Raw genomic sequence first — 10,075 nt, 5'->3', positions numbered from 1 at the left:
AAGAGCAGACATATAGATAAATCTGACGACTCAAGAGAGAACTCAATTCGGTCCAGTTTTCTGAGAGTAGACACTGAAGCATACACACACAGAAAGCGCGTCTCACAGCGCGCGAGTACTCTTTCGCTTCGCATGAACGGAGAATTACACACAAAATGATGTTGAATTGTCTGTTTTGAGGAGTATTCACGTAAACAGTTGATTACGTCTCAAGTGAACGTAAACAGTAGGGAGAACCTGTATCAGTACATTACATCCATTGCAGCTGTGCATTCGGTTTTAAAGGGATAGCAGCCTAATTTCTTTGCTATTGTCCGAGTCATTGATGTTAATCAAGCAACAAAAAAAAGACAGAAAATCACGCACTGCACTTGAGGGAAAAACTTTAGTAGCCCTAAAGATTAATCTAAATTTATTTATAGAAATAAATATGTCTGCTTGAAAGAATGAAGAATATGGTAAACAAGTTGCTATAAAGAATGCATAATTAGCCTATATAACCATTGGTATTTCATTAAAAAGAAGACCATGTTCTTTATGAGAAGTGGTGTTATTTAATTTTAACAAAGGCATGTTGTGTGTCACTGCAGTTAAATCGGTGTCAATCATGATAAAACCTTAATATCAAACCTATATAATGAGTTTGGAAAAGAGAAATGCACGCACTGCTCTTGAGGGAAAAACTTTAGTAGCCCTAAAGATTAATCTAAATTTATTTATAGAAATAAATATGTCTGCTTGAAAGAATGAAGAATATGGTAAACAAGTTGCTATAAAGAATGCATAATTAGCCTATATAACCATTGGTATTTCATTAAAAAGAAGACCATGTTCTTTATGAGAAGTGGTGTTATTTAATTTTAACAAAGGCATGTTGTGTGTCACTGCAGTTAAATCGGTGTCAATCATGATAAAACCTTAATATCAAACCTATATAATGAGTTTGGAAATTTTAGAGAAATGCTTAATAAATGCACTGTAACTAAACCCATTAGATTTTAGCCGACTAAATTTACTGTAGATTCGACTAAAACTAGACTAAAACTAAAAACACTGGTTAACACTGGTTGCAACAGATGTTTTCTTTAGAAGATGGTTTGTATGTCTTTTGATTTGAATCACCCACGCCACTTTACATCAGTGAAGGCCACACTACGCACTGTTAAATCAATTAAAATACAGTTTAAACAATATAATTTTACAATTGCAGCCTAGTGAGTCAGTTCTACACTCATTTGATGCTTATAAACAGCCCTGACTGAATCTACAGACATTCTCTGATTTTACACGAAATTAAATTTTGTGTAGATTTAAATATGTTAAGTGGAACTAAAGGTACTAGACACTTATTGGTAGCTGAAAGCATAATTAGCCCAACATATTTCCTAAACAAACACCTAAGTACCAAGGCCTGTGTATAACTTTTGTAAATGATGGATGTTCCCATTCAGTGGGTGCAGATATCCGTGTGGGCCTGTTTATAAATTTGACATGGTCTTAATTATCATTTAGGAAATGTTTAGTAAAGAATCATCAGAGAAAATCAGTGATGGCTACCTGAAACTTGTTTGTCCACCTCTCTTTCTCTCTCCACCGTTGTGATCATAGCTGCTGTAATAGCCAGAGGCCTTTGTGGGTTGGAGCAGCTCTCTATTGGCGCTTTTCCACTGCATGGTACGGCACGGTACGGCTCGGTAGACATGTGAATAATCCCGCCCACTCTAAAGCGGTACTAAACTGCAGTGGAAACGCAAACCGAGCCGAACCGAGCCGTGCCGGACCGTACTGAGCCGTACCGTGCCGAGTCGTACCACGCAGTGGAAAAGCGCCATAAGGGTCTGAAAGGCCTCTAATCCCCATGGCCTGTGAAGTGTGAAACCCTTTGATGGCAGGTCGGGTGCTGGAGGCTTTTGCCTGTTGACAAACAAGAGCAGGCCACAGAGAGAAAGACAGCAATAGTGGCTTTATCCATTGTACGAAAGGTTTCAATGGAGCAGTTTAGGAATGGAAAATATGGACCTGTCAGCCAAAAACACATGGCAGCAACAGCATTAGCTGTGCTTTAATGATAATTAGCATGTTTTGGCCCCCATCGTGAAGTGAGATGGAGTGAAGGGAGGAGAGAGATAGAAGGCTAAGGGAGAGTGACATGGCAAAGCATGGCTCCTTAATTAAACCATGTGACGATCAAAGGTAGTCACCCGAATCAACCCCCCTGCAAATAGATGGCTCATCTATTTGCATACGGACCAGTGACGCCTCTTTGAAATCTACTGGGTTTTTTTTCCTCTTTGGATCCAATGAAGTGAGGAAACTGTCAGTCTAGTTGTATCACATACACACACACTACGCACACACCCTCCCCACCCACTCTTCTGTGCTGGCTGGCGGAGAAACATCAAAGCGCCGTGGCGCTGCTGTCACCGAGGGGGTTGAAAGTGTCGGCCCCTGCGCTGGCCCTGCATGGGCTGGACAGATGCTCGACAGCCCCCATTTCATCTGACCTATTTAGAACACCTCCAATTAGACTGTGACAGCGCGGAGACGAGCATCCTTTCATCCGCTGCCCAAGAAGATGCCAGCTAACATACGTGCTTTAAACACTCTGCAGACCTCTGTAGCCTCAGGAATGCTTTAAAAAGACTTATTAGACATAAAAGAGCTAGTCTGAGACGGAGAAAGCTTGGGGTTTGTTTAGATTTCTGCACGAATGTGGCCTAAAACATGACATAACTTTTATTCTCAAATAATTAGCTAGAAAATAAATAATGATGGATTAAGAAATGATTCATGCAATGTTTTTTTAAATCCATAAAAAGGTGGTCATAAATAAAACAAGTGCCAATCAGTTCTGACAGTGACACTCAAATAAAAGCAACAAACAATATTTTATGTATTAAAGGTCATGCTATATTGTGAACATATTTATGCAGGTCTTGTCTGATCTAAAACCCAAACGAAGTGGGGCCATGCCACATGACCGTGATCCCAAACGGAGGTGAATATCAACAACAGCAGCACAATCGGATGCAATTTTGTATTTTTTGGCCTTCTCTAGAGTCCTGGTTCCAATTCTATTTGAAATGCTGTGGTCTGAGGCAGGCCACTCAAGCAAGACATCCTATAAATATACATGAAATGAAACTGTTTTGGGTAGAGGAATGGGTCAGATATGTCCTGTCTTCTGGAAAGGTTTGTACAGCAGCTAAAGAAAGTGTTTATTTGACATTCTATTTCGCATTTCTTTTAAGATCCTTTTTCCATACGCTTAATTGTTCAAACTGTTCAATGAAGATAAGGCACTATAACATTGTTTATCTTTAAAAGTAATTTATTATATAAACAATATTTTATAGTGCCTCATCTTAATAATTTTTTTTTATATGGTATAGTATTTATATATAATGATTTAATGATTTTTGAAACTATGAACCTCAGCTGCTTCTACAGATTTGACAGTGTATGTTGTGATTTTCTCAAAAGCATTAATTGCTAAACATTTGTTTTCTTGACTCTGCATAGATATGCAACTCACAACTTTTCTTTTTTTTTCTTTTCTTTTTTTTTTAACCACATGCTATTAGATTTTAAGAGCTTAAAGCACATGGATGATGTAGATTTAGCTGCTTGAGTGATTGACCTGTGTCAGCTTAATGGAAGCTAGAGAGGAAAGGATGTGTGACAATCAGAAATGTGACAACTTCCTCACAGCTGGATCCCTGAAGTTCTGGAAAACCACACTGACATTTGCTGACGCTGTCATTTATGGCAGTTTAATTTTAGTCAGAATGATAAAAACAACCAGAAAATATGCACACTTTTCTTAAAATATTATTTTTGAGAGGGTTGGTAGTCATTTGTGGCAGTTGATTTATCACTTGTAAATTGAGTGCTTTGCCCGCTCCCCCTCTGCCTTTTTGTAGCACTGAACTAAGTAGCCATGAAATTGCCTGAATAATGTCGTTTAAATCCAATCTCACACGGCCCTTCACCTCCGCTCATCCTCTGTGCTGCCTCTCGCAGCTCTTTCTCCTTGTTTCCCCAACTCGTTTTTCGCAGAATCCCAAAAGCCCCAGGTTTCTCAAAAAAAACGCCTGATTCAAAACCCTGAACAAGCCAAAACAGTCCAGCTACAAGGACACTTTGTCTTGCTGTCTGAGTACTATTAGACATTAAGGCTTATTGGGTTTTTTATCATTTCCTGCCCTGCCCAACATGTGGGTCTTTGCGTTTTAATAGGAGTCAGTTTTGCAGCTCAGCTTTTAATGGATGTCTCAGTCATGTTTTATGACAAAGCTTTTGCAGTACATTTTGTCTCACAGTTTCTCTGTATAGGCTGAAAAAACCTGGTTACAAATTCCCAGTGGGTGGAGTTTTCAGGGGTTCATGGGAGGGGTAATGTAGGTCTGTCTCTTCATTTGGAGATGGTCTGATTGAATAATTGAGAAATTGGCCTGGCCAAGACTAAGACCTACTGGTGCTACTTATAAATCTCAAATGTGTCAATGCAATTAAACAAGTCTTTTATCCTCCTTACTTCCTTCTCGCTCTCCTTTCCGTCTCCAAGGGTAACCCAATTTTGAACAATAGAGAGACCAAATTAATTTCACAAAGCGCTGGTTTAATAATGCCTTAGGTGCCTGATTTCAGGTTTAAAAAGAGCTATTTATCCAGGGATAAACCTCCACTGGAATATGTGTGAGAGAGAGGACTGGGTGAGGAATAAAATACAGTTTTTATAGACAGGCTGAATTTAAAACTTTCAATATTCACATTGATTGTGAATTGTGCATCTACAGTTTGTACCCTTAATTTTTTGTTCTTAGCAGACATTTTCTTACCATTGAAGATTGCAATAATGAAAGTACATGCATAAGGTCAATGCCAAATACTAGATGGGTGGCTGAGAAAACACAATGAATGTATTTAAAGTCGAGGAAGGGTCTGATTTTCTTTCTTGTGGAAAAGGCAGAGCTGTTTTTGTAATGTAATCCAACAAGAAGAGCAGGTCATCTAGAGTGATGCCAAAAGTTGTTACACACCTGAAGGCAACGACTATGTGACCTTCAAACAGGGAAAGAGGTCTTTGGAAGCTAGAAGCTTGGCACACTTGTCTCTACTAAAATGGATTGGGATGTGCCCAAAAAGATGGAATATAGAGTGCCAAAGAGTTATTTAGAAGAATGTCCAAGCTACTGCATTCTGACAATGAAAGGACAAAAAGTTGCCATATTTATGGGCCATATTTCAAGACTCTTAACGTCTGACTCATGGTTTTCTTATACCTATTTTTATCTTGCAGGTGAGCTGACTGTCCCCATGCCTTCCCCGCGCTATCCCAGCGCAGCAGAGCTGGATGCATATGCGCAGAAGATGGCCAACAGCCCTCTGTCCATCAAGATCTTCCCCACCAACATCAGGGTCCCCCAACACAAGCACCTTAACCGGACTGTGAACGGATATGACACCACCGGACAGCGCTACAGCCCCTACCCCCACCTCCACACAGGGGGCTACCAGGGTCTGTTAGCGATAGTCAAAGTCTCATCTTCCTCATCATCTTTCACCACAAAAGGCGTCCTCAAAAACTCTGAGGGCAGGAGGACTAAGTTGTCTCCGGCGCAGATAGCAGTGGCTCCTTATCCGCCTCCCAACAGCAGCACTTTAGGTCATTGCCACGGACAGATTTTGTACCACACAGGGCCTCCCAAACCGGCAGAGGCCACCACTCTATCGGTCCCCCCTAACGTCACTGTGGCCAGCTCCGTGATCCCTGTTGCAGGGGGCCGAGGACTGAACCTCCCTCCTCAGTCGAATCTTCCCTCCATCCAGAGCATCATTTACCAGATCAACCAGCACTGCCAGGCCCAGGCTCTGCAGCAGGTGTGTCAAAACGGGGCATCGACGGGACCTCCGAACCCCAGCCCATCCAAACAGGGCACCGCTAACTCCTCAGGGGGGACTTACGTCACTAGTGTGGCTCCGCAGGGAAACATGGCCTATTCAGGGACGGTGCTACCAGGGCAGAACGGGGAGGCAATGAAGGCCGGGGTGTATCCCGATGGTATGGACTATCTGCTGTGGCAGAAACAACAGCAACAGCAGCAGGCAGTTTTGAGGATGTACAGCGGGGGGAGCGGAGGTGGAGGTGCCATCAGCAAGTCACCTGAAACCTGTGCCCCAGGAGGGTCCATCATGCTCGGAGGGGCACAGGTATCCTCCTCAAGAGGTTATCTGATGACGGCCAGTATGAGTGGCGGGGGTGGACTAGACAAGGTCAGCTCCTCGCCTTTGAACTGTGTGGGGATGCATGGGAACTTTTCTGTCGGTCAGTACTTTGCGCCTCCATGGAACAGTGTTCTGGTGACACCGGACAGTGACTGCTACAACCCACAAGAGCTGCCAGGAGCTACGACCACAGCTGGACCAGTGACGGGACACAGGGAGCTGGGATTCCCCCACCATCACCAACACCCTCATCATCATCACCACCAACATCATCATCATCACCACCCCCCCATAGACAGCACGGGTGGTCTGTGCTGCAGTTTGCCTAGTAAGAGTCTATGTAATACATCAGTGTTGAGCAGCAGTCTGCAGTCACTGGAATACCTGATCAATGACATCCATCCTCCCTGCATCAAGGAGCAGATGTTGGGGAAGGGATACGAGACCGTGTCTGTGCCGAGACTATTGGACCACCAGCATGCACACATCCGCCTCCCTGTTTACAGATAAGAAGAGACGGGGCTGACCAATATAAAGAGCGACTGGAAAATCTTTAATCACAAACTGCAGTTATTGCCATTGCCTAGATTTGCAGTGGAGTTTTGTGATCCTGCTCAAAGCAAACTGGGGGAGATCTGGATCAAAACATGGTTGGCTGAATGCTGGAAAGCCAATCGGTGCCTCTCGGCTCAGAGCTGGGAGAGAATTGCTGGCTAGGAATTGGAATATTCCTAAATGTGGATTCTGTGATTCTTTTCTCTCTTTTTGCCAAGAGGGATTTTTTTCATTGTTGTTGTTTTCCAATTGTTTGTCTTTTTTCCTTTTTAATTATTTTATCAGAATAATTATATTTTTTATTTTTATTTTTTTTGGTGAGAGTCAATGGTTTAAATGAAGTAAATATGGCCGCCTCTCCTCCCCACATCGCAAGTAACCATTTGGATTAGCATGATGAAGATGATGGTCTTAAAGCACCGCGGTTGTCTATAAAAGATACAGTTGAACCTGTGCTCACAAAACACTGTAAGAGGTAATGGTATGCGCACATTACAACATTTCAAAGACCAAAAAGGCAACTAGATCACTGCATTTAGGTAATGTTAATGGATAAAATGGAAAAACCTTAGCGTTAATTGTTTTTTCATAGAAATTGCACTGCTTGGGGTGTAAAAATGTGTGAAAGTCTTGGGAGGTTGGAAATTAGACATTTGAATATAATGTATTTAAAGAACATGAAGACTTGAACCTATTTTTGTTGTTTTATATATATTTGTAGTATATAATATGCATTGGCTGCTAAGGGAGTAAGAGTGTAAAATGCTTAGGTTTTTAATGTTTCGTTAAGGGTCATTTATTTTGATTTTATTCTCCTTTGGCTGCAGTATAAGTTTCTGCTGTTCTCACGGTGTAATCACCACCGAGAGCTAAACAACAGAATTCTCATTTATTTACCTACACTGGAATCAAATCTCCAAATAAGCAGATATATAAGGAACCGGTTGTGTGAAAGCTCTGAAATGAGACCGCTCTCATTAACAAGATTAGGCCGATCAGGTCTGTTTCAAAAGGAACATCATATAAACTGAATTAATCTGATTTGGAATTCTGAAAATGAGCTGTCTGTTGTTGGAAAGCTTGTTCTTGATTGGTTAGGGATCAAATGACTCTTCCCACATGGCTTCGAAGTTTCGAAGTACATGTGAGACCATTAAATGAGGACCTGAGGGGAGTTAAACTATCAGAGGTGTCGCTTGACCATTCCTCTTTTTGAAACGATAAAAACAATCATTGCCTCTCTCGAATAGAGGTGGAAGGAGAGGTGACGAGCGATTTTCTCAGCTCTGTGCTAGCGGTTTCGAGCCAGGTTGAGGCCGCTCGTAAGCTTTGTCTCAACACTGAAATATTTATTCCGACTGTGACTTTCCTGTGAATGTACTGCACTTAGATTACTGAGAAGACTAATGCCTTGTGGGACAGAGAGAGGGGAAATAAAGAAAAATTGGACGGGCACAGCGGTCCCTGGCGTTAAATTAGCATTTCTTTTGTCAGTCAAATTTTACCAGTAAATTGAATTTAGAAACTCAAGAGAGTCGACACAGGTTTCTGGCGGGGGCAAAAAGCTGGCTACAGTCTAGATTTATGAAGTGCAATTATTATGACTGTATTAACAATTTTGTTTTCTCTGAGCTTACACCAAAAAAAATGTAAAAGTACAGCTGTGTCTACATTCCCAATGTACCACATACTAATTTCCTTCTTGTTTTGAGGTGCAAAATAAAATGATTTCAAGAATTTATTGAGAAACCCACGTCTTTGCTTTGACCTTGTCTGTATTACTAAAGGGAAATTGTCATGCATAAATGGAAGCAGTTTGGGAGGTGGAAAATTAACTTCTTGTAATTGAGTACTTGCAGAGATATACTACCTACTAGATGGGCGCTACTGAGTTTTTCACACTTGAAATAGTTCACCCAAAGTCATTTTTGACTTAATCCTAGTGAACTTAATCCTAGTAAACTTAATCCTAGAATACTTATACTTTATTATACATTAGTAATTAGTCTCGAGTAGTCGGGTTTTGAGATTTCACACTGCAAACCCTGTGTTAAAATTGTTATTTGCATATTTATGAGGTTAACATCATTGAATTGACAAGTACAGCATGCAACATATTTTAATAACTGCTTGTCTATCACTTCAAGTTTGCAGTCACTGTTCAACATTTTTATATTTTAATACTGTTAAATGTACAGTTTTTGAGTCCTCTTATAATTTAGTTAAAACCTAAAATTCACATTCCCAAAATTCAGCTCACATTTGATGGGTTTTCACTGGAAAAACTATAATTCTTCTTAGGTTTTTTTTTCTTATCTAACCACATTAGGGTTTTATGTCACACATCTTATGTTGTTAAATTAATGTTTATTGCACGAACGATCATTCACCTTGTCTCAGTGGTTCATCTGACTGTAATTACATTCCAAAACATAGTCCACAAAAAATATTTTGACTGTTTCGTTGAATATGGAGCTTCCCATGTTGAGCAGTTTGAAACACTGAAGCGAAAACATTGATGTCGCGGAGCAGCTGAAATACTTTGCTACAGTGTTTCTCCTCAGGAAAACAGCAAAAATGCTACAGTGCATGTCCATAGAGATCCATTGTGTCTCTGCAGAGAAGCCATGTAAGAAGTGATTGTGTTAGTCAGGCTGAACATGCTTGGAGTGTGCTGTATTGATCTCCTGTAGATTAGCTCATAATAGCGCACCGCTTGCTTTGAAGACAAACAAGGGGACCAGCAGGGAATACAGGCAGTACACCTGAAGTCAGCCATGCCTACATTCTGCTTTCACAATGCTAGTCTTCAAGCTGATTTTTTTTTTTTAAGGTTTCAGTCCATCAGTACTGTTTGTGCTAGATAAGGGGTGATATCCTAGATAAAATGTGCTCTGAAGTATGTGAGCTCATGTTGGTTTAGAGAAACCAGAGTTGTAACAGTCTATAAACATCTCAGAGTGCACGCTGTCTTTTTTCCGTGTGTAGTTTTTGTCAGCTTGAAAGATGTGCGTCTGAACACATCCCTGGGGGTTTTCATCTCTGCCTCCCTGCTGCTGTCATCCTTTATGTTCTATCTCTGCTGTGTTAATGGATTTGAGGAGTCCGCTGCAGCAAAGGACTCTCTTTCAATCTCTTTCTTTTTCTCGTGTTCTGCCCTCTACAATTCAGAGTGCAGGCTTTAGTTTTATTTAGAAATAGAATGGACCAGGGTCAGAAATTAACTTTTCCACTTTTCCTGTAATTGATTTATTAGGGGCATTTTTTACATTTGTGAGGTCAATTTTATCAC

General features: G+C 41.0%; 1 protein-coding gene across 2 annotated transcripts in view; it reads left to right on the top strand.

The window, feature by feature from the left end:
* LOC107741239 (protein FAM222A-like) overlaps positions 1-8,515 on the top strand; it is a 69,652-nt gene extending 61,137 nt beyond the window's left edge. For both annotated transcript variants that reach the window (XM_016553916.1, XM_016553915.1), the window contains one exon: positions 5,303-8,515. In XM_016553916.1, the coding sequence (XP_016409402.1) occupies positions 5,303-6,738 (1,436 nt within the window). In that variant the 3' untranslated portion in view covers positions 6,739-8,515. The remainder of the gene's footprint in view (positions 1-5,302) is intronic.
* The last annotated feature ends 1,560 nt before the right edge of the window (positions 8,516-10,075 follow it).

Source organism: Sinocyclocheilus rhinocerous, unplaced genomic scaffold (genome assembly GCF_001515625.1).
Source record: "Sinocyclocheilus rhinocerous isolate Xijiao unplaced genomic scaffold, SAMN03320098_v1.1 scaffold615, whole genome shotgun sequence".
In the NCBI taxonomy this organism is placed as follows: Eukaryota; Metazoa; Chordata; class Actinopteri; order Cypriniformes; family Cyprinidae; genus Sinocyclocheilus; species Sinocyclocheilus rhinocerous.
Note: the sequence above shows the minus strand (reverse complement) of the source record. Positions and strands in the feature narration are given on the sequence as shown.